The sequence below is a fragment of the Fringilla coelebs genome, assembly GCF_963513975.1.
Source record: "Fringilla coelebs genome assembly, chromosome: 3".
NCBI lineage: Eukaryota > Metazoa > Chordata > Aves > Passeriformes > Fringillidae > Fringilla > Fringilla coelebs.
Window position 1 is genome coordinate 71,000,486 of NC_140030.1, and position 25,826 is coordinate 71,026,311.

Below are 25,826 nucleotides of genomic sequence, written 5' to 3' on the forward strand. Positions count from 1 at the left end.
CAGGGCTGGGTGAGATGCAGGCAGAGCATGAACCTCCCTTAAAGGAAAACCAAGGAAAAGGGCTACAAGCACGTGGAGCCTATGATTGCAACTGCAGGTGCCCAAAGTACTTCCCTGCAGGGTACCTTCAGAAAGACTCCAACCCCTGTTCCATGTGGGCTCGTTCATTGTGCCCTGTGTTGGTCCTCCAGGAGCAGCTCCAGGGCCCGGGCTTGGGGCTTTGCCTTGAGAGGACACCCTCAGAATGCAGTGACAAGCACCTTGGGCCAAGAGACATGCAATTTATGCAGGGAAGAAGAGAGGGGTCCTGTCCTCACTCCTGCTTCCTGGGGTGCTCAGGGGCTGTGTCCCCTCCACAGCTATGGGTCCTGCCTCGAGCCGGGCTGTGGGGTCAAGCAGAGCCTCAGAACACGTCCGTACGCTCCACAAGCCACGAGTGTGGGTGAGGTTTTCATGCCAGCCCAGACTCAACCTGGCTGTCCAGCTCCTTTGTACACTGCTGTGCCTCAGCCCTAGGTGATCACCTTCTTCCCACAGGCTCAGCACAAATATCACCGTGTCCCATGTCCTACAGGTCACCCCCAAGCAGGAAATGCACCTGAATGTGGCAAAGATATTTTCTGTGTGAAATTTCACTGCACCTAAACACAGCCAAGTGAGTGCTGGCCTTAGGAGGAGGTTGGACAGAGGTCATACATCACAGGTGTGCCTTAGGGCAATATATACTTCCACCTTCCCACAAGGGGATGTCCCACACAAAAATCTCTCCCAAATAAGCAGAGTAGAGACATATCAGACTTCCAGTCTCTGACAGCCTACATTTTACTGAAGGTTGCTTCATTTTTTGGGACTTCATGAGCATTTAACCCTAATGCCTGACACCACATGGCAGTCAGCTCTTTGGTATTCACTTGGCATCACAATGGGGAGATTTCTCCTCCTGGGAAGTGTCTGGAGCAGCTGGGTTTGTAGAGGTACCAGAGACTCACCACGGAGGCACTTTTGCATCCCAATAGGTTTTAAATAGGGTTTGTTTTTTTTATAGGGTTTGGGGTTTTTTTGGTTTGGTTTTTTTGTTTTGTTTTGGTTTTTTTTTGTTCAGTTATGTTGGTTCTTTTTGTGTTTTTTTTTTTTTTTTTGGTGGGGTCTTTTTTTTTTTTTTTTTTGGTGAATTGGGCAGGGACAGAGGAAAGAAGAGCCCAAGGGATCCCCAGAAGGGGAGGGTTCAGCAGCAGGTGATCAGAGGAGAATGGTGACAGGGGTGAAGGGAAGACTGGGAGAAGAAAGGAATGGGCAGTCAAGGGGAAAGCAAGGAGGACTTAAGGCAGTTACAGACACTGATGAGGGATCACTCATGACATTGATATGGGTGACAGCTGGGATTTTATGAACCATTTGAAAGAGAGACATGCTTTTTAGGCATTTTGAGTCTTTTCCATTGCTGTGTGATAAGGGAAATGCAGCTGCAAGAAGGCATATGGCTCAGATAAGAGGAACCTAATAAACATATGAATGAGGTTTAAACCCAGCTAGATCAAAGGAATATATTTGGCTACTCTCATAACAAGGGCTTTATCCTTGCCTTGCTATTTCCCTCAGATAGGAAACTCGTCCTTTAGTCCCAGAGCAGTTTAGCCTTTTTCTCTAGGTCTCCAAACAGCACTTGTGAGAATCTAAAAAGAAAATTGATCTTCTACCTTACACTTGTTTTCAGCACAGCCCTCTGATCCTTTTCAGTCTCAGCTCCTCACTCCCCAGCATCACCCTCAGCCCTGCACAGATGCACCCACCCCTGGCACCAGCTGCAACCCCTCACCAGCCCTGGCACCCCTGGATCAGGCCAGGATGCTCCACGGCTCTGAGCCTGAACTGGAGAAAGGTACAAGTGAGCAAGAGATGCACATTTGGGTCTTACCTTTCTCCAGGAGTGAGGCCAGAGCAGTTGAACATCCATGGAGGCACTGACCTGGATAGTGTGCCTGCAAGGCTGCTCACCCCTCCTGCCCCCGCCAGCACTGATGAGAGCCACCATCCCTCTCTGCTGCAAGCCCCCACTCCACAGCTAAGGCTGTCAGGATTTGTTTTACCAGGTGGATTTTTTCCTTACATTTTCATGATATGCCTTTCAATGTCTCCACAGAGGAGAAACTCTTTCAAACCAGCCTCTCCCCACCCAGCCACTGATTGCCATCACCTACATCAGCTGCTTGGCTTCACTGAGGCCACTTAGAGGTGGAGCTGCCTGAACCCCAGAAGACACACTTTTTTTCTTTAAGGAGCTCCACAGATCACTCTGTGCCTGTACGCTCATGTTAACACAGCAAAGTTAGCAAATATGTTCAGCTAAAACAAAATGATAATATCTTAAAGATAGCTTTGAGTATGATTTGGGGGCAGGATTTGGTCTACTGAGGAATATTAACTCGCCCTATGAGGTAATATCTACTTTATCAGTTGAAAAAAAAATACAGCTTTGTTTACTCTCTGTTGGTATTTGCCCAACAGACAGTATTGTCTAGTTTTGAAAACACATCAGGCCACACAAAAGAGCTGCCAGGCTCTTACTGAGCTGATGATTCCTTTTTGTATCATCGTTTTCCTTATCTTGGGATCCAGGCTGTCATCTTTAATTATTTTAAAATGAACTGTCGCCTCTTTATCAGAATATTTTATCCCCTGGTCACTCTTCTATCTCTTCCTTATTCATAAAAGCAAAGAATTGTGATTCATTTTATTTGATTATTGGTGTTTTGCTTCATTGCTTCTTAAATTGAGGAAACAAAAAAAAACCCCAAACATACTCAGCTTCCCTTTATATTCTGGCTCTCTAGTGTGAGTGCCCTTCCTGGCTGCTCAGCTCTTTCCAGCAGCTTTTCTCACATTCTGGATGATGAAATGCTGTGTCTTCCTTCTAGTTTGCCTGGAACTTATCAGCCCTGTGATGCTGGAGAAGAAAGACTCCTGGAGTCTAGAACAGGTGATGCACAAGCCCAGCTGTTCTGCATTATTCCATTTCTCCTGCTTCATCAGCCATAGATCTTATGTCCTGGTCCCTGTGCCCTTCCCCACCAGCCCAAACACCATGGCCCTTTCCTGTGTACACCAACTTCCTTTATTTTACTTGCAGCCTCTTACTCACAAAAATCAAAGACTGGTTTACACAATCTAGTCCCACAAAGCACGGGCAATATAAAGATAAATATATATATACACATATACATATCTATAGATAAATGCCTAGGTAGCTACATTTCTATTGATTCAGCACAACACACGCACCCAGTGATCAACAAAACACAGATTTGGAAACGTGGGGGTGAAGTAAAATTGGTTTTTAGCATTTTCATTATCACAGACAGAATGTAATAAAGTAGCCCTATACCATGACACCCAAAGAGTCATAATTTTCATGTGCCTCTCAAGAGCCATTTATTTAATATTTTACCATATTAGGCTTAAAATTAAGAAATACTCCATGCAGAATTGCAATCACATGAACCTGCAAATACAAGAGGTTGGGACATGGAGGCAGAGTAGAAGTGGACCCAATATACAGACTAGGAAGAAGTAAGGGTGGGACACTGGGCAACAAGCTTCCCTGGTACAGACAAGAACTTGATGAGAAGAGGCCCAAAGAGCAGGGGCACCCCACAGAGCAATCAGAGCTCCACACCAGAGAGCAGAACAGCAACTGGCATGAGAGCAGAAGCTGAAATGAAAGCTGACAGTGGAACAAATGTTGGTGGGTGAAACACAGGCTGATTATACACCAGTTAGCATTGATTCGTGTGCCAAGAATAACAGCAGGCACTGCAACAGAGTGGGGGAGTGTGAGGCACTGAGAAAGAGCTCAGCACAACAGAGCAGGAGATGATTAAACAAACAAACAAACATACAAACAAACAAACAAACAAACAAGCCCTCGCCCCAAGGAGGAAATTATTAAAGCAGCTTGAACATGGAGCTGCAGCCGCCTTCTGTGGGAAAGCAAATTCTGCAGTGAGCCTGCAGACTAGGAAAGCCCACAAAGGGCAACTCTGCATTACTGGGGGAAATGGATTGGTGAGAGCTGCTAGCCAGCATACGTTTGACCTTTCTGAGAAAAGTGGCATAAGCACCTTCATTAATGACCCTGGCAGGGAGAAGAGCCGTTCTGGAAGGAGGTTTGATTTCCGGACCATCTGCGATCCCGCCTGCCAAGCACGGGGAAGGCACCAGCCAGCCCAGGCCCTGGCCAGTGTTCCTCCTCACAGGCAAGGGAAGGTGAGACAGGCTTCTCCTCACTTCTCATGTGCAGGGAATCTCATTTAACTCTGGAGCACTTGGGGACCTGTTGGAAATTGTGCAAACAGAAGGCACTGCTCACTCGAGCAGAAGCAGATCTGGGGTCTCTGTGACCACCTCTTACTGGGAGGAAGGGAAGGGTAGCCAGCAGAAAGACCCAATGGATTAGACCATTTCAGGTCTTGTATTTCACATGGACAGCCAGTGCTTTGGTATCCATCAAGACACAAGACACTTCTTTCTTTCTTTCCAGCATACATGGAAGTATTTTTCATCTCCTTTGTTACATTTTATCAATGAGCAGGGGTAAAGCTGGAAGATAGTAAAACCCACCACGCTCACTGAAAATGCGATCATAGAAATATCTGGCTGTTACATACAAATACATACAGGTGGGAAGTGCTGTGAACAAAACACAGATTGGTTGGCCTCACCTCTACAGGAGAGTTTAGCACTGTGACTCACAAGACTTTGTTTGCAAAGTTGGGATGCACTTCAAAAACCACAAACAACCTGAGGACTTGGGCAAACAGTATAAAAAGATCAATTGGTAGCTGTGTTACCAGCCTACAGAGGTATCTCAAATCACAAATTAGCCCATTTCCCTTCATGCCTATGATGCAAGACAATGCCTGTATTTATAATGGATGATTGGATTCTGTCATAGGAAGAATTTGGTATTCCTGGAGCGAGTAAAAGTATGGAATGTGATGGGGAATGCGTGGCATAATTCACCTGGGATCAAAGAAGAAGGTGTGTTGCCTTGTGCTGAGATGTTTTCAAGGGATGCTGAAGAGGAGGAGGATCTGGTTACACTGCAAAACCCTACACTGCTGCTTAGGCTAAGTGCCACAGCCAGGAAAGACGTGATAGTGGATCCGGGAAGAGTCACATGAGAATTTTCCACAGTGTCATGGAAGGTCACTAGCTAAGTCTCCACAACAGCCCCATTGAGCTGTCAGTGTGCACTTCTCATCAGCTGCCCTTCAAAAAGAGTATTTTAAACAGACAAATGGGAAAAGGGCTGCTCATGAGCTGAGTCCCTCTGTTTCTGAAGGGTAGATCAAATAGTCTGTCTCGTGTAGCTGTGTTAACAGAAGACTGAGAGAAGGTTGGATTACATTTGAGCAATAAATACAGGAAGAGAGAGGAATTATTTCCATTTAGATAAATGCTGCTGCAAGATTAAGCAGCTGTACACTGACCCTGAAAGAATTTGGCTTGGAAAGAAGAAGATATTTAACTTTCAGAAATAAAGTGCCAGAGCAGCCTTTGAACAGGGATGCTGAGAGAAGGTATTTGACTGTTGCAAGACAACCTTGGATTAATTTACAGAAGAGATTTTGTGAATACTGGGATGGTTCTTGGGTTTAGAAATGATGATGTAAGAGATGGGGTTTCAATTGCTTTAGTGTTGTTCAGAATTCCAGTCGAAAGGAGACTTAGTCCCATGTGTTTGTGACACAAGATTTAGCTGCTGCATCTCCTGCTAGGCCAGGTTCCTGGTTATCCCCTGGTGCCAGGACAGATTTTCTCTTCTGTGCTTGATGCTGTTCATTTTGGGTTTGTTTGAACGTTTTTAGGGTACTACAGCTTTTTCAGCCAGCACCAGGATGTTGGTCCAGGTGTGTGGATGCCTCAGTGGCACGGGGACAGCTTTTCGGCAGTGCACCTATTTGCATCCCCCACTGGCCTCAAAGCAGTGCAGCAAGCAATTTTGCTTGCTCTTTTCCATGAAATTTTAAGTGGCATTAGATGTCATGGGGGAAGACTCTCATGTCTGGCAGCTAAACTGAGAGCATGAAACTGAAAAAGAATATGATGAAAAAAGGCACTGCCATTTGAAATTGAGATGTCTTTGCAACTGAGGGGCTTTTTCCTCTGATCTGAACCAAGTCCAATCCTGCAAAGATTTCTGCACATCAGTAGATCTGGGTTGGGAGAGATCATCTCATTTTGGGGAAAGTTTGCCTACAGAAACCATGACTATTTGTAAAGTACAGCTTTCAGTCTGTTCCCTTCCCAAGCTGAACACTCATCCAGGTTTTCTTGTTTTATTAGAACAAGAGAAACAAATCCTATCAAGTGACAACAAATTGAAAACGTTGCATATAAATACCTGGAAAGGTACAAACCATTTACACATAACCAACAGAGCTGTTATTTAAAGTGCACATTTTTAACCCAGGAATATTTCCCAGCTGCTAGTCTATAATCTAAATGAGCATGAAGTCTTCTTCCCTCAGCAGGAGCACTATTTAGTGAAAATCTCCTTCAGAACCAGTCTTGGCAGCCATAAACATGCTGGATGTGCTTAGCCTAAACCATTTGACAGCAGGATTTTTCAGAGGACTGATAACTGAGCAAGACTTAAACCTGTTAAAAATATATTTTCTGCCATAGCATAAATACATACCTGCAGCTGGTATGAAACCCAAGTCTTTATTTGTTTTGAATTTGTCCCTCAAATTGAATTGTCACAATTAACTTCCTGTAATCCACTTAGCTGGGTTTGAAGCTAAAGCATACCACACAGAAGAACAGAAAGAAGTTAATGTTCTGATTTGTGCATGGCCTTGAAATTTGGATGCAAAGTAGGCCAAATGTATGTAAAGTTTGCCAAATGCCATGGGAATGTGCACTGTGGCTGCTGCATCAGGGCAAGAATATGAATTGAATCTAAGCAAGACAGGAGCTGAAAATCACCTCTGATCTCACTGCCTGTTCTTGCTTCCTCATAGTCCTTTAGAGACCACTTTGTCCTTACAGAGACAAATTTGGACACTTGAGATTGAGGGAGAAGCTCCAAGTCTCACACATGCTTCTGATTCTTGGATAAACTGTTTGTGTCAATGCTTTAATCTCTGGTAAAATAGCAGCACAAATACAAAGGGGACAGAACATGGCTGCATTTTTAAAGTGTGATAGAGCCAAGGTCTACCAAGCAGAAGGGTTTATAAAATCATTAAATAAGATAAACTGGCTTCTTTCTGAGAGAAGTGCAAAAATACAGGCTGAAACTGAAGTGGTAATTCCTTGCAATACTTGACACATAGGTTTTCTACTGATTTTATGTTTCACATCTAACAAGATGTGAGGTTAAATTATGAGATGCAATTAAAGTTGCCAGATTGACCACATGACCTCAGGGAATGCCTCACAAAGCTGCCAACATGACAGCATTAGCACACCATGGTGCTGCTGATGTAACATCTCTGAAAACATTTTAAACCAAGCCTGTATTGCATTCAAGAAGGGTGACACTTTCTGGACTACAGGATGGCTGCAAAGAGTGACAGTGACATAAAGGCAGAAATATAGCAGAAGCAAATTGTTCTCTTAGCTGTCTGCTAGATCAGTTTGGTGCAAACACATCATCTTGTTTCTTGGAACTCAATGAAATTATTTTATTGGGGGTCTTGCTGAACCAGGGTTGTGTGCCTTCCATTCATCCCTCCTTCTCTGCTCCAGCTACCACCTCTGGGAGTTTCATCCAGGCTTATATTTTGCAGCTGGGAAAGAAAGTCCTGGGTAACCATTTGCCCAGGGGATCTATTTTTGTCCAAGCTTTCAGGGTCAGTCTGCTGTCTGTGTACCAATCATTACATTATTCTGTTCAGTCACCAAGCTCACATCTAAGGGCATTCAGGACTAAAACTTGTCAAAAAAACTATTTTCATGTTGAGATTGGTTTATGTTTCAATGCATGACTTGCAAATCAAAAACTGCAACTCTTATTAGCCTCCTTTGTGAGAAGATGAGGCAGCAGTACTTGCACCATCAGAATTATCAGTAGCTTGGCAGATACTCACAAGGTTTTGGATTGTTTAGAGGTGGGACCTTGCTGCCTAGCTCAGGACATTGCTTTACCTCAGTACCATGGAGCTGAATCTCTTGCCTCATCTTGAATAGAAAATTGCAGCCTCAGTTGCATTTTAATAACTAGACCTCACCAAGGGGGTTGCAGTACAAGTGTTCCCAAGAACATCACAGGGGCACTGTCTGTCACAGGGGGATGCTACAGCCCTGGAGCAGCTCCAGTGCATGTAAGATTATTTTTACGTGTACCTTGAAGTTAATAAAAATACATCTTCCTACTCTGTGCAACGCCCTCCCTGCAAGGGGCTTCACTCCTGGCCAAGGGTCATTTATACATTCATATTTGTTCTCAGCACCTTGTTGATGCCTGAGGCACAGCCAGGAGAGCAGGAGGATTGAAGAGATAGCCCTATTGCCCAAAACAAAGTGCTCTGAGATTGCCTGAAGTAAATGTGCAGTTGACCCTTCTGGCAGGTCTGCCCATGTTTCTTCTGAGCTCTGACAACCTCCTGCATCCCAAGGGTCTGCACAAGAGGCAAACAGCTTCTGCACAGCAGGCTGGGCAGATGGACTAGGAGGCATTTACAAAGCTCCTGGCTCTTGTAGGGTGCTGCAGACTGTGTTTAAAATGTCTCTGTGTCAGACACTTGGGAACATTTAGGGCAGAGAGGCTGCCACAGATTCTCTGTCCCCATGCATGTCCCTCAGGTTAGTAGGGGTAGGGACGAGTATCAGGTGTGCTCCACGGGTGGGGAGAGCATGAAGGGAAACCTGGAGGTCCCCAAAAAGAGGAAAAGCATGGAGGTAGGGGCATTGTGGCTAATGCATCTTCCTTTTCTACTCCCTGGCCACAGCAGAGCCCCTCTGCAGAGCGACCACCCTGGGTACTGGCAGGAGTGTGGCACCCTGGTTTCAGTGCTGTGCTGAAAAATGCATGTTGAAAAACTGGATTGGGAATGAGCTGAGCTTTTGACAAGATGCTCATGCTCAGCACTCAGAGGAGCATGGCCTGCTTCACCTACTAAAGAGGACATTTGAAGGATGCTCATCTTTTCAGGGCAAGCTGTTAGCTAATATAATGTGGTATGTCACTTAGCAGACATGCATAACAAAGTCCTATAGCAATGCTGGTTTTGGAACAATTAATTAGAAATTGTGCAGTTAGCCAAAGAAGACAGGAATTTTTTTACAGGGAAGATAATTAGCATCAGTGACAGAGGATGAGAGGTGGGACTATTTCTGCCAGACCTGGAAATCCTATCTGCTCTAATACTGCACATGTGTCTTGGCTGCTGTAAGAGGCCACAGAAGAGCCTCAAAAGGGTCCTTTCTGCCTTTAAAAAACAGAAATTCACCTTCTCCCTCCTACCTGTAACAGATTGACTAGTTTTGTTCTAGTGACACCACCTCTTTGATAATGCTGCTGTTAAATCATTCCCCTCCTCTCTTCACACTGCCTTGGGCACAGGTCCCTCGCAGGGGCTGGGCTGGAGCAGGCTGACTGCCCCTGACCCTCCAAGTCCCACCACAGCCCCCCTTCACTGGCCATCTTTGCTACTTACCTTTGGCCTCAGAGCAGCTGTGCTCTCTGCTCTTGTGCCCCATGGGAGCTGCTCTCCCTGCACCACTCCACCTTCCCGAGGCTGATGTTGTTTGCAAACCTTCCCAGGGCAGATTGTCTGACTCCATGCTCTGCATGGGTCAGGAAAACCAGGGTGTTTTCTCAGCTCTCAGCAACAGCAGGTCAAGCTCCCCAGAAGGGGGGTACAAAAAGAGGGTCATTCTCTTCTTTCCTATTGATTCTTCTCTCCACTGAACATGAAGCAGGAATTTGAGTTAAATGGAGTGTGGATTTTCCTTTTTGCACAATAAATTTCAAACAGGGCTTCATTATCCCATGCAAATAGCATTAATCTGCAAAAGTAGCCTACTAAACATTTGAGGGATGTTATCCCCAAGGTGATGTTGTACTTCATTACTGGGCAATGACATTTTTTGCATCCCTGTTCAGAAAGCATTCCTCAAATCACAGCTGGCAATCACTTAACAAATTTAACAGATCTTTGCCAATAATCAGGAAACCAGCCCAGAAATGCAGAATTAGGATTTGCTAATTCCTAGTTAAACTGACACTACAGTTTGCTGTCTTCTGTTTATGCAAACATGATGATTAATTTTTGCCCATGTGGGGTTGAGATGGAAGCTTTACAGTTGGAGGATAACATGTCCAGATACAATATTGCATGCCAGCATTCAATCAGTCTAATGCTCATAAGCAAAGCAGTAATACACTCAGAAAGAAAAATACACCAATTTATTTCTTCTAGATGAGCTATTAGTTTTTATGTCATTATGTTACCATTAGTACAAGCACTGGCTGACATGCACAGTACAGATGAGTGAATCATACAGTTCTTTTGTGCCAGACATTGGAAATGGTTTTAGAAATAAAGTGGGGGCGGCAGCTAAAGCTAATGGGTGGGGATGGGGCTTTCCTGTCCCCTCACCTAGTCCCCATCATTAGGGCAGACGATGAAGTCCCTTTCTACTCTCTGAATCTCACCTTGCCATCTATTGAGATGGCCCAGCTAGGTACTAGTGAGAGCTTAAGGACAGTCAGAGAATACTGTGAGCCAAGTTCTGGAATGGAGAAGAGAAATTCAGAAGGTTAAGGGGGTAAACCAGTCTCAAAAAAAATCAGACACAGAGAAAAGAAGTGGCAGTTCTATGTGCTACTCCAGATACTTGCACATATGCACTACACACAAGACTATGAAATCCCTGGGATCAGCACCAAATGGATTTGGGGAGTTTTGAGCCTCCCAGAAGAGTGGGTTTCTCTCTTTTTAAGGAAGAGAGTTCATTCCTATCTTTCTAGACAGGCTAGGCACTAAAATGAAAGGCTGACCCAAGGCCAGGCAGTGCCTTGAGCCACTTTTGCCCTTGGAAAGTTTCAGCAGTGACACTGACCTATGCTCCTGCTCATGGGTCTGAACACTAAGTACTCTTAAAACAGAAAATGCTTGTTAGGATAACAAGCATAACTTGCCTCAGGGGCCACAGGAGCCATCTACACTGGGGAAATGCCAAACCATTATCCTGATCCATAGAATATATGGTGCAACTGCAGATAAATGCAGATAAATGGTGAAAAACTTCCATTAAACTTCATTTCAGATGACTTTTGGCAATGTCCTTGCTCTTCCTTCCTCTAACTCCTAGTGACAGGCAATGAAGCCCAGTGAAAACTGTGTGGTCACTTAGCAGTTTGCCAGGATGATTTCTTCCTGACATTGGCTGTCAGCCCGTGCACCTGCTCCCAGCCACACTGTCCCTCCTCATTACCTAAATCTGTCATTTGGCCCCAAATGATCTCACTGCCACGAGTGACATCGTCTTGTTATCAGCTAAGGCAATGGCCCTGGCAAACCTGCACCATCACCAGCAAAACAACTGCATCACAGTTCTCACACTCAGTGGCAACACAATGACCTTTGAAGATCATTGTGGTAAGAACTCCGTGTTAAAAAGTAAGTGGAACGGTAACTTAGGAAGCAGTGAGACTGACACAGTCAGCATTAAAATTACGTACACCAGGTACCTAATCTGCATTAAGCAAGACGTAGCTTTGCAGAAGCAAGCTCCAGAATCTAAAAAATACAGTTTCTGTTTGAAACAAGCAACAAGAAATTTTTTTGGCTCTCCAGAAGCTTTTTGATATATGCTGCAATACTGATGGTAGTGCAGAGAAGAGAAACCCCATTTTTTTGTACTAGTGTACACCTGGAATAACACTGCTTCCCATTATAGTAATTTTTTTGCTTTATTTTGCTTTAGTAGAAAGCAGAATCTAGAAAAATGAATAATGGAATAATGCTAGGGCAGTGGTATTTTTAGCAACATTTGTGGCAATGGTTTACAAAGCAAATTGTAACATGTAAATACAAGATTTGGCACTAGCAAACAGGTTCTGTGCAAGCTCCTATCTACCTACAGGACAGCACTGTCCAATTAACAGTACATAAAAGGCTTTCCTCTTTCCCCTTTTTCCCTTCCTTTTCTTTTTCAAGAGCCCATTCCATGCAAGTTACCTGCTAACTGCTAAGCACCAAACTTGAAACAGCTTTGTGGGAATCTCCATTTGATCCTGTGCAGGACAATCTCTCACTGACCAAAGCAGAGAGCAGGCACCTCCCTGCAGAATCTCTTCCACACACCACACCTACTTTGACTTCCCATCCCTCCTAGATACTGTCATGGATGCAGAGCTGCATACTGCTGGGAGCTAGAACATCCTGGGCAGTGGTTGCTACACATTTGCCCCTTCCTTACACAGGTTCACATCTTGCTCCTGGCCATTGCCAGAGACCAAACACTGGTCTAGACAAATATTTAATGTAATCCAGAACTGGTGCTCTTATGCAACTCCTCTGGCATAAGCACCCAGCTAGGGAGGTTTTGCAGTGCTGACATTAAAGCTGTAAACTGCCCCGGTCTCCTGAATTATCTACTTAGAAAATAACTCGTTTCAACCTCCAGCAAGTCTTCAGCACCCACACAAGGTGCCAGTGGTGGACTTTGGGAAGAGAACACCTTCATTAAGGGACAACACGGCTGTCACTCAGCTCCAAAATCAAAACTCGAGTGGGTTTTTCCATTTTCTTTCCTCCAACACAATGAATATCCTGCCAGTCCTTTCCCTTGAAATAACAATAAAACAAGTTTATATTTAATGACTGACAGACAACGAGAAGATGGCAAATGTCAGCTGTAGCACAGGAATAAAACTATTAATGGGATATATGCTAGGAACAATTGAAGACAGGAGAGTGAGGACATAACCCAGGCAATTCTTTTATGTGTACAAGTAATTTGCATTTATGTGTACAAGAAATTCACTTGCATTTCTAACTTTCTCTTGTGACTTTTTTCAGCACCATTGCTCTCCATCTGGGTTTACATGCACCTGGCTTCACGGTTTGCCTCTAAGGGATGCACTTTATACTGAGGTTCTTGCATGGTAATCTTTCTCCTTCTGATCTGGATTACAGTTTCAACTCATTTTATAAGCTGGCTTCATGTGAATATGCAAAAGCTATATGAGGGTCATTATTTTCATCAGTTTTTCAGATTTCTCAAATATTGGAGTAGTTGGTTCATAAGGACAGGATAAATGCTATGTCACTATTTTTTATTTGCTATAATCAGTCAGCATCTGAAATAAAACCAAACATACCTTGGATTGCTTGTTTGGTTTTGTTTTTTTGGTTTTTTTTTTTTTTTTTTTTACACGGAATAACCAGCACAATACTAAGCCACAATTATTATCAAGGTTAGGTACAACACTGGCATTAACAGAGCCTCCTTCCTTGAGCTGAGGAAGGCTAACTAAAGGATGCACAAATGCATACAGTAGGATTTCTTCAAGGCACACATACCACTAAAGAAAATACTCCCACTTCATAGTGCAGGCAGGCAAAAGCCAGACTTTTTATTTCAGTTTAAAATAACAAATATTCACCTACAATCACAGTATACTGCTTAGTTTATCGCTTCTGCTTTGAATTCTGTGCTTTCACTTCACGTGTCTACATTTTGCATTTGTGTACACGCTGCAAAAGTAACTTTGTATTTCATTTAACATCTGTGCAGATCCTTTAGAGCTTAATATTACATGGAAATTAAAAGAAATTTTGAATTTTAAGGTACTGAAAAAAATCAATAAAGTTTCATGGAAAAGAATAGTATAAATGTTTTCTATAGTACAGTACTAATAATTTTATGTCAGAGTCATTTCAATGCCATAGTTTTCAAATATTGACTGTATAAAGAGGAGACTAGGGGAAAAATCTAAAATGCTTTTCTAAGTCTGTTAGACTCTGGTGACTTATGATATATGTACAGTATATAAATATATTTATGTATATATGTACATATATATTGGTTAACATTCATTATAAATAGAACTGTGTTAACCTAAGCAGTATAAAAATAGCCACTTTCCTGGGAACATGCAAACACAGTATGCTCTCACCTAATCTATAAAACTCAAAACAACCGAAACCTTTAGCTCTGATTTTCTACAAATATAAATTTCAATTGAAGACTTTCAGCTGATTTAACCATAAAGTAAGTTTTTCCAGTAAAGATATAAAAAATTGTTTGATGCTAGCTATAATTAAGCTCAAACACAGTATATTTTGGATTATTTACTTTCAAGTATTTTTCCCACGTGCGCTAAATCTAGACACGCTGCATTTGTTTTCTTTACAGTAAATTATTATTCAGCTCTAAACACTAAAAGCCAAATTACAGGCAATCTGGCATGCTTGCACTGCAGGTAAAAGGCTCTCCTCTACACTGTTCCTATGTGGGAGGCTGTCCTATTATGGCTATTTGTGCTCCAGATCTTTTGTTCATTGCAAAGCATTATCAAGACTCCCCTATCATAAGATTCTTAAGGCCAGAAGAGAAAGTACTACAACCACTTAAATGTCATCTCATGCTCACTGAAATTCACTCGGAGGTCCCTGCATTCAGCACAGTGACTGGTAGCTGGACTAAAACACCTCTGCTGTTACAGTCAAAGAGGTTCCAGCTTCAGAAGTTGAGCAAGATCTTGACTTTTTAGTGACTTTTCCCAAGGGGAAAAAAATTCGGTTCCATCCGAACCAAATGTGACATTTTTCCTTTTTTCTTGCCATATGAAAAACTGAAAAATTGTTTTGCCCTGAAACATTCCCTTCTCCTCCAAAGTGTTCTGAGTACCAGTTAGAAAAGCAAAAGAAGAAAGAGGAGCTATGTTCAAAGGTGATGCTGTTTCTGTTCCTCTGTGTACCCACCAGCTCAGCAGAGCACACGCTGGGCTGGACTGTGGGAGGAACAGCACTGAGTCCTTCTGCTGAGCAGGTTTCAACCATCTATTAGGAGAATGCCACAAGCACATGACTGCCAGTCATGTGTGGCATATGCTGACTCGTTTTCATTCCATTCCAGGCAGCTAAGTACTCACTCCTGCCCATTTCAGAAGACTGAAATGCATCTGTCTTCCTTCCCTACCATGTCACCTCATCCAGAGCTTTGAATTGCTTTTGCTATCTCTCAGAAAAGTATTTCATATAAAAAACAAACAGCACGGAAGACCCAAGGCACACTCTCTTCAGGACAACATTTTTCTGGTGATTGGAGGCCCTTTTAAGGAAGTAGGAAATTAAGATGTAAACAGCATGGGCAAAGGAGGGATTGCAGTCTTATTTTTTCTTTCCTGGAATAATTGTTTACACCTGCAAGTTACTGGGCAATAGAGGGATGACCTAGATACTCCCCCCTCCACCAATCTAGAGATATTGCTCTGAAAATGTTTTCCAGATTAAGATGCTAGCTATTGGATTAAAACTGTGACTATCATAAGTGCACATGCCGAAATCTGCTGTCAACCAGTTGCAAGACAGAGCATGCAACTCAAAGAGCTGGATGTCAGTGAAGGCCTAGTCTCCTAAAGATGTTCAACGAAGTTGCTTGTGCAAGCCTTTCTCTCTGGCATCTCTGAATGCAGTACACCTAAATCCTTATCCCTCAAACAAAATGACCTTATGTTCCCAGCCACATCTTACATTTATTCCCTCTTCCCAGGGTGGCTCCCACATTTTTCCCTGAAGTCTTTTCTATGTCAGAAGAGATAAATCCTTGTTAAAGTAGCACAATCTTCCAGCTTTTATAATTTGAGAAAAAAATATGAGGCTTTCTATTTCTTATGGTAAGTAGCATAAATGCACCAAAACACTGGCATGGACACCTGTGTATTAATTGTTTAGAGAGCTGTCATTGGAAGTTGGGGACTGGGAATTCACAAAAGGCTCGTTTGCCTTCTGATCGTCCTTCATGGAGGCTGCTTGGTCTGAGATGGAAGAGAAGGAGAGCTGGTCATGTTCCATTATATGCACTTGGTCCTCTTCCTTGTCCTTCTTCACATAAAACAACTTCCTAAACTTTTTGAGTTCATGGAGTTCACAGAAAGTCTCAAGAACCACCAACATTGCAATAAGGCCCATCAACAGATAACCTGAGTGGAAAAAAAAAATAAAAACATTAGCAAACCAGGTAGGGCTGGACCAGTTTCGAGCTTGTGACTTTTCTCACCCCTGTCATCTCTGACCAGTATGTTAATTTTCTTTATGGCATAATTTCAGAGCTTTGAACTGTGATATCCTTGGTTTTTTCCTTTACTAATTCTACAACCAGACAACCCCACATAAACAGAAAGAGTAATACTAGTGGCTTCAAATCTGTTACAACTGTGCGAGGAAAAAAAAACGTGTAAAGGTATTAAAAAAACCATATTAATAAAAGTTTACAACATGCACACTCCCTTACTTACTTATGGCCTTCAAAAAATTTTGATCAAAGACAGAAAATAAACTTTTACCACAATATTCCTGTATATTACAAGCACAAGTGAAAAAATATGAGAGCTAATTATGGTCATTGGTTATCTGTATCAGTTTAGCACGACAAATCACTTACTACTTCATGAAAACTTTGGAGTTATTTCCCTCTAAAATTATTAGGCATACAACACCCTCAAATACCTGGAAAAACAAAGCAACTAGGAATGTGTACAAACCCGATAAAACCAAAATGAAAAATTATTGTAAAATTACTCCTGTAATCTGAAAAACCTGACACAGTTACTTCATCTTTTGGGTGCATTTGCAATGTTTTACTAAGGGACACATATTACCCAAAACCTGGAAGTCTTATCTCAAATGTATCACAAATTACTTTAGCCATGTACTGACTGACTTATTTTTAGAGGTAATAGTCAGCTCTCATAGACTGAGACTTTTGGAAATGGAGATCTCTATGACCAGCAGTATGCTGCACTTTTTTTTTTTTTTATATTCTCAGAACATAAATGTGTATAGTTTAAAGGAAGGTATTAAAATGAATATTTATTAATCTCAGTGTTTCATTAGATCTCTACTTCTGATCATTACAATTCAATGAGGAGCATGACTACTTATTTATTTTATCATTTCAATGAAGTAAATGAAGCAGAAGCTAAGTGTATAACCATTAGCAGAATGCACTCATCCAAGGGCTGCACACTGGACATTTTTCAACACAAGAGTGCTGAAAAATCAACACAGATTAATGATTATAATTTCCATATGGTCACTGTTCTGTTACATAAAGATATAAATATCTCACCTGTAGTTACAGATTATTCACTGGCAGGAACACTCTCCTTTTCCTTCCAGGAGAACCATTAATCAACTTTTTAATGCTGAATACTCATCTAAATCAGCACTACAGCTAAAATTTATTAATTGTTTTTAAACTTTATATTGTAACATCAAATGGGAGCTATGCATTTACACAAGGAAGAACTGACAATGCTATATCAATTGAAAAGCATCTATAAATCTGCACTGAGAATTTGTAATTATCTCTGAGACTCAGTCCAGCTGACTGCCACTTGATTTAGAACAGGACTTGTATTTTCCTAAAAATTCTTGAAAAGCCTCTAGTATGCATTAAGCATTTTCTGATGTAGAAGTCCAAATTATCTTATAGAAACTTTAGGTTCAAGAGAGAACATTTTATTTGGTTCCTTGAATTGCTCACATGAAACAAAAAAGAATTATTTAAGTTATAACCTTAAAATCTATTGAAATTAGATATTCTCATTACTTTGCCTACTTTTTCCTTTTAGTATTTTCTTTAGCATTTCCTGCAATTTACTTCCTAATTGTTGTACAGCTTGAAAAAGCTTTAATCTAAGCCATAATGTTTTCTTCAGATTTTGAGTTTTCAGAACAGCAAGCTTGTAACAAGGCCTTTGCCATGTGTGACTTTCCATTCGCTTCACCACTTAGCATCCCCAAATCAACTCTGCAGATCAGCAGGTTAATAATTAAAAGCTACCATTCATAAGATAAACATAACAGGGAGAGGAGGAAATCTGCAACAGCAACAGGCCTGGCAGGATAATAAAACAAAGTGTTCTATTGGCTAGTTCAAGGCCCTGCTTCAAAGAATGAAAAAACCTCTCTTCAGGTAAAACACAAAACCAAGTTAACAGACTCTTCGCCTACATCAAGATTGCTGGATCATGCACAGAAGCATAGTTGAATGCAGACCAGCCTAAGAAATTAACCTGACAGGAAAGGTTTGCTTTGGGTGTTTAGATCTTTAACTGATGCCTTGGATGACCCAAAGACTGCTCAGGCTGAAGATGTATGAGAAATTGCCATCCTTCAAAACACTGTTGCTGGAAAATATTGCCCTCAGTATACATTTACTCAGAATACCAAAATAAAGGTCATTTTCTTCTTAAAATCTTCACTTTCTTAAAATCACTGATCACTATGATTTCTTCTGTGTCAAATACAATGAAACAATTTAAATTTAGCATTCATGATCTTTCTTTTTCTACCATCTCAGTCTACTTGTCTGTCTTTGACAGCTGGTATGTACCAGGGCCAGCTTCAGCTACCTTCAGTTACAACTGGAGTCAGAAGCTTTGCTATTCCACCTTGTTTTCCACGGCTTCTTGACTCATTTCTGTCCACCTGTCATTTAACCTTATGGGATGGCCTTAGGTTGCACGGATCGCCTTGGCTCTGCGATGCACTGAAATGTTAGCCCAGGATACTCTTAACCATTTTCATAACAGTTACATGAGGGTTTTTTTTTCCTACTATTAATAAGAGAGTAAATATCTATGGTTAGAATAATGGAATTCTCGTTTTAGCTTTTTCTTCCTTAACTATGAAAACTGACCTTACTTAACAGTTTCCTCTTTACAGAGCTACCTAAATTAATGCCCAGTTTGCTAGCTGACAAATGATTATTATCCACAGAATGGAGACGAAAAGTCTGATTGTCAGTTTGATGTTGATTTTTAAAAAAATTTTTAATATAAAATGCCTTTTACTTAGCTGGTTAGTTTGACACTTACATGTAATTCCAATTTTATACAGCTCTCGGAATTTTTGATTGTAGCCTTCTCCTGGCACATAATCTCCGAGACCAATGGTACTCAGGGAAATGAAACAAAAATAAAATGACTCCAAAAAATTCCAGTCATCTTCCAGGACAGAAAATATTGCTGCTGGGATTAAGAAGAAGCAGGAGACAGTGATGAAGCCGAGGACCATGGCATGGATGATTGCAACGACCTGCTTGGAGAAGCCCCAGCGGATGTGGAAGTAGAGCACCGGGCGCCTGGTGACGTACACGATGATGCGCTGCACCACGGCCGTCAGGAACAGCAGCGTGAATGGGATCCCGATGACCGAGTAGATGATGCAGAAGGCCTTTCCCCCATCAGATAAAGGCACTGTGTGTCCATAACCTGCAACAAAGCACAGCAGGCACGGGTTGAGTGAAAGTTAGGAGCTCAGCTGCCAGTCTGATATTGGCTGAGCTGAGTGAGAAGAATAGGATGCACTATCAGTAATTCTGAATTCTGCTACTCTTGACAAATGCTGTTCAATGGTCTGTTTTAAGCAGGCAAACAAAACTCAGTACTAGCCACAAGCAAGTAAACCCAAATATTCAAAATTGTGATCATCATTGTATAAATGCTTGTTTCAGAGAAGGAAGAAAGGCTAGTCAGGAGTGGAAGCCAGAAAGTTTGGTTTTGATTCTGTCTTTTCCTGGTGAATTTTTTATTTAGTTTTACAAAGTGATGTAACTTTTCTACCCACCTTGTAAACTGGAATAATACATACTTCAGAAAAATGTTCCTACATCTACAGCAGTAACACACTCTAACCCCTTTTATGAAAATCAATTAAATTACATAGAAGTACTATAATCGACATGCAAAACTATCTAATTCCATGTCTCCACAGATTATAATCCATCAAAAGGTATCTAAAAGCAGAACATAAATTTTTCACAGCAAAACTCCAAGGATCTAGCCCCTGTGGCTAGATTTCTGCCTCACCATTTACACACCAGGAGGATGAACAGTGCTGTGTTCAGAGTACAGGAATAGATCCCCTGGTGTAGGGGCTGATGACAGCCAGCAATCCCCACGTCACAAACCTGTGCAATTGTTCCCAGTGCAAGTGGCTACCCTGCCAAAGCACACTGTGACAGACAGCATTTGGTTCTAAATGTAAGTCGTCATCACAGAAGGGAACAGTAAATCCAACATAAACCAGGAATGCTTTCTACTGTTTGCCAACCAAGAAAAGAAAAAAGAAAAAAAAAGTATTTTGTGTTCATTGCAGCTAGGAAAAGGAAATCTCTTGACATACAGGCTGGGCAGTCTTTACACTGATATCAAACCGAGAGAGTGCAGACAAGCCCTACCAATTCTGCAGCCCCAGATCAGCCAGCTCATTTGGGTTATATTACTGCTGTACAGCAAGGCATTTTCCAGAGCTACTGCAACTAGCTATCTTGAGCAGTCCAGGCAGAACACAGAGTGAATTCAGGGTTATGCTGCTTCTGATTTCTGAACTGCACTCTGCACCATCCCAGTCTGCCCAGTGCAGCACTAGACCGGGCAGACATTCCATGAGGCCTCCTGGGAACTCTCTGCCTGCTCTCCTGTGAAACTGGCTGTTCTGCAAGTCCCTTCAAGTTCTATATGAACAAAAGAGATTTCTTCTCTACTTTGATGGATTTAATAATAGAATCATTACTTTTTAAGTTTTCCAGAGGAGTAAATAAAAAATAACATTTCCTTTTCTTAAGATGTATAAAGACACTTCCAGACAATGAAAGACAGGCAAAACATCTTATCACTACAATGTTCAAAGTCTTGTAGAAGAAACACATGAGCTGTAATTTCTCTGTGTTAGCTAACCCAACAGGAAATTTCAGTTGTACTTGAATTTTAATGATATTATGAATAATTTACCCAAGCTCAGTCTTTTGAGCCCTGGTAAATTGTATTAATTAATGGCTTTTTTCCCAGCTCACCTTCTGTTTATCTGCTTTGAGATAAGAGGATGAGAACTGCACAGAGTAGTTCAATCAGATTTATGAAATTGTAGACAAGTATTCTACTCTGTGCCTAATAATGCAGGAGGTTTGACTGGCATTTCTGACTACTGCCAAGCTGGGGCTTTCTTGGGCCTGTCTATCAGAAGTCTTGGATCTGACATCCACCAGGGCATATCCCATCACTTAATGTTTGAAACTATGACTGATATCACTGAGCTCCACACTCATTTTCATGTGACACTTTACTGCCCAGTTGCCATGGGATTCTTCCATCATCCTTACTGCCTTAATTAATGCTGCGTATTTAGTAAACTTAGTTGCTTCCCTCTTCCAGGTCATTTAGGAATAAGTCAAACAGCACAAGCCCAACACAGTTCTACAAGGAACACCACCTGTGACAATCCCTAGGGGAATGAACAAACCAGTCCTTCAAGAACTAACCATTTCTCCTACTCTGTGTGCTACCTTTACATAACTCAGGCTATGGCAAGTGGGGAAGAAAAGGATTCCTGTTTTTTCCCAGTATGCAACTGCTTTTATGTAACTTTTCTTGACAATCTTAAGTGTCAAGTTGCCTATAATCTTAGTTATCACTGTACAAAAGTCATTAAAACACCCCAAACCAACACAGCTACACTTTAAAAGAGAGAAAATTACAGATCCAAGGCCCAAGATACTCCATTGTCTGCTCTCAGACACTTGTGCTCTATTGCCTCCCATTCTGCTTCTGCACCTGTTCATACTTTGTACTGTGTCCTCTTCAGGGAGGTGTGTGTGCCCATTAGCCTTTTTCAGTGGAAACCACCATGATCAGGAGCATTACAGTTGCAATCTTAAGGTATTATTTTTGCTATGAGAAAAGGATGCTCACCAAAAGGGCACTACTTATGAAGGCATTTTTTTATTCTATCAAGGGCACTTGCTATGGCTGACCAGAATTAAATCATCAGTGCAGCCTGTCTGATAACTGTATTACTGATTATGAAGAAAACAAGATTTATTGAATGCTATATTTTCATGTATCATGAAAATATCAGATAACAATCACCCATTTAAAATCACTGACCATTGAAAAATCAAACCCTCAGAAAACCTGGCCAAACACTGCTTCTCACAGTGACACTAGAGATAAAGGATATCACTCAAAAAAAAAAAAAAAAAGAAAAAAAAATGAAAAGAATGCATCCAAGACCAGCAGAATTTGTGAAATAAGTAAGACCAATGATCTATCTAGCTCAATGCGTTGAGATGGACCATACTGTATTGATTACATGAAGAGTAAAACTCCACAAGATGTTGACAGCTGAGTTTCAGTTCTGTTCACATGTGGGGATTTTTTCCTTAAAAATCTCTTATGGCTTGGAGGATTTCTGCTATTATACGCTTATATAAATATAGAAAATGTCTTTATCAGTTCTGATGTAATTCTGAAGGTTGTCACAAAAGTGAAAACATACATACAAAAGTGTTTATTTTTAGAAATAATTTAAAATACTTATATCTTTTTACATTTACTTTGGTGCTGAGTTATATATGTCAATGATGTAATCAATAAAAAATTTTCCTCTTGCTGTACTTCAAGTTCGTCTTCTGCTCTTACATCTTTCTAAAAAGGCTCAGTCATGACTTTTTTACACTTCTCAGTACATTGCATCCCTCTTGTGCAAGCTCCTCTTTCAGTTACTTTGTCTTCTGTCTTAGCTGAGACTAATTGCCCCTGTTAGATCACTCTGTAGGTAAACACACAGAATTGGCCATTATATTCCAGGTAAGATATATTTTCTCCCTCCATTTTTACATACACCATCAGACTTTGCTCTCCAGAGTCTCTAGGTAGTTTTTAACAATGTCTCTAATTCATAACAGCCTGTATCAAACTAGCACTGCCTTTGAGCATTTCACACTCTTCCATCCTCTCTTAGCTTGGCACTTGTTGACAGTGGGTGGTTTTCCCACTCATCCTTCTCAGACACTGCTTCGACCAATCTCAGCAGTTGTGTATCATCACTGCTTTGTCTCTTTATAGCTCAGTCCCTCCTGTAGCTCATTAATGAGCTCTGTGTTAAGAGGCAGTGGCTGCCTTACAGGTCTTTCAGGACCTTGAATTGAGCATTTAGTGCCAGAGTGCTGAGGTGCCATGGTTCTGTGTTGTAATAACCCAGCCTAGCCTTCCACACAAATCCCCGGATGATGCCCCAAAGGGTGGATGTTTGAATGGTGGAGATGGATCTTACATCAAGTGAGGCAAGTAACAGACAAACAGAACTGCTACAGCCCTCAGAAAGCTTCCCCCAGCCAGCCTTTCCCAGGCTGTGGCAGGTGTGTACCAGGTGGCAGCACTGCCTCTCTCTTCCACTGCCTATTCATAGTTAAGAGGTACTATTCCTTCTATGACAGGTTTTGTCAAGCCACAGCTCCCTCTGGCCCCAGTGACCTGCTGCAATACCACCAGCCCTGTGTAGCACCCTGAGATTCTCAGGGCATGGAGAGGGTTATGTTCAGCACATCCAGTGTCCTTCCCAACACACCCATTCAGATGGCAGAATCACACCAGGCAGCATAACACAGCAAGTGTGTTTATCCCTTTGATGGTCTGAGTCAGTGTCCTTGAAGAGAAGTCGGACCTTTAAATCAGCTCATAATCTCAAAATGCCCCAATAAATTAAGTGCATCATGTACTATGTATTTTTAAGCTATGCAAAAATCTTTAATTCATCCCAAGCATAACATGACTCACAGAAGTATGATGAAGATGGTCAATGATAATATTTACATAATTTCTAGACTTTCATTTTATAAGCCTTTGACATTTTCCACTGTGTTTAACAGTGAAATACATCCTTCTTCATAAGTGGTCAATTATCTTCCAAGATAAAAAGGAAATGTCAGGTGATGGCACATCTGCGTGGTAAGAGAGATCACCTTGGTTGCTTCTATGCTCTTCCTTGCAATAGAAAAGAATAGTTTGAGACCTAGTTTTATGAAGAAAGATGTATTTCATTTTCAAACTTATTGGGCTACCAAACCGGAAACACTTTGGAAAAGTTCCCTAACACCATTTTGCTAAACAAATCAGGGAACTTGGATTTCTAGCCAGGCTGAAATACGCCACCCTACACTGCAGAAATGAGGAGGAAAAATTCCACTGTGACAGGCATTTCTAAGCAGAGGAAATCCATTTGGAAATTACATTTTGCTGTCTCCTCAGTTGAGTTAATGAAACTGATTTTGTGTACATTAGAAGAGGGAAGAGGAAGAAGTCCTGCAAAGCAAAATGGATGAAATAATCAGGGAAGGGAAGGGAAGGGAAGGGAAGGGAAGGGAAGGGAAGGGAAGGGAAGGGAAGGGAAGGGAAGGGAAGGGAAGGGAAGGGAAGGGAAGGGAAGGGAAGGGAAGGGAAGGGAAGGGAAGGGAAGGGAAGGGAAGGGAAGGGAAGGGAAGGGAAGGGAAGGGAAGGGAAGGGAAGGGAAGGGAAGGGAAGGGAAGGGAAGGGAAGGGAAGGGAAGGGAAGGGAAGGGAAGGGAAGGGAAGGGAAGGGAAGGGAAGGGAAGGGAAGGGAAGGGAAGGGAAGGGAAGGGAAGGGAAGGGAAGGGAAGGGAAGGGAAGGGAAGATTTTGAAACCTAGTCCATTTCACTAATAAAAGCTTACGATGCAGCTGTCAAAGACTTACACTGGCACAACAGAGACGTGATGAAGGGTGTGGCAGAAACCTCTTAAACCAGTTTTGCCACTAAAGAAAACAGTCATTAGGTTCATTCTCACACAGCACCAGTAAAGGTGATTTAAAAGTGATTTAGACTTCAAGCTGAGGTGATTTAGTATGGTGCTGATCCAGTTCTCTTCAATAATAATATACCCCTCAAACCTCACCGGAATAAAAGTAGTAGAACAATATTTAAATTAACGTAACCATGAGGATTACATCTTCCTCACAGGAATATCTCACCTAACCACTTCTCAGAATAGAATTGTTTGGTTTTGCCAATTTCTAGAATGAAGTGGCTCCTTCCAAAAGTACCCACCAAGCAACCAAAACTCCAAAGAGATTCCAACACACTGATTTACATGCATCTCCTATGTGATTTTGATTCCTTCTGGGGCTGTTCTCTGCTGCCACTAGTTATCAAAGCCAAAGACTGCTAATTCCTCAGAGTCAGTGTCCTGCACCTAGGTTTGGACTGTAGAAAGGACTGTGTTCATATAATCAGCTCACAAATGTCACCTGCTGCACCAAGAAAAGCTTAAATGGCTTTTAACACAGTCAGTTTAGTAAGAAATACTAAATAATAAATAAATACTTGTATGAGCAATTTGGCTGACTTTCAGAATTATCTGAACTAAAGAAACAAGGCATGGATATATTCACTTCTATGGTCAAAGCCAGTTTCAAAACCAATTTCTACCAGAAGAGCTGTATGTCAGAACATTTTTATCTCACAAAGCATTCAAAATCTGCCCTGTCTGTTCCTGCACAAGCAGCAATATTTCACCTTCCCAAAGAAACTGCATCCACAGATGCTGGGAAAGGGGGATGCTAATGAATCAAACCGGGGAGAATGTTTGTATGAGGATAAGGGATACTTTCACACTTTATTCATATTAATATGAAGAACAGGTTGCTCTACAGTCTTATGTTTGGTATTGTTTAAACAGCCTGTGGATTTGTGCCAGTGCTAGCAAACCACTGATGTTCACTTCCTGTTCTTATACATTCTGCATCAGCTTAAATAACTGGTGTGAAAACGGGTTTACTGTG

At 41.7% G+C, this 25,826-nt stretch overlaps 1 protein-coding gene across 1 annotated transcript in view; it reads right to left on the reverse strand.

Annotated features, from left to right (window-relative positions):
- Window positions 1-15,905: 15,905 nt before the first annotated feature.
- KCNK1 (potassium two pore domain channel subfamily K member 1) overlaps window positions 15,906-25,826 on the reverse strand; it is a gene marked incomplete at both ends in the record, with an annotated part of 29,102 nt that continues 19,181 nt past the window's right edge. Inside the window, 2 exons of the mRNA XM_084201745.1 lie at window positions 15,906-16,165; window positions 19,067-19,462. Of these exons, the coding sequence (XP_084057871.1) occupies window positions 15,906-16,165; window positions 19,067-19,462 (656 nt within the window). The remainder of the gene's footprint in view (window positions 16,166-19,066; window positions 19,463-25,826) is intronic.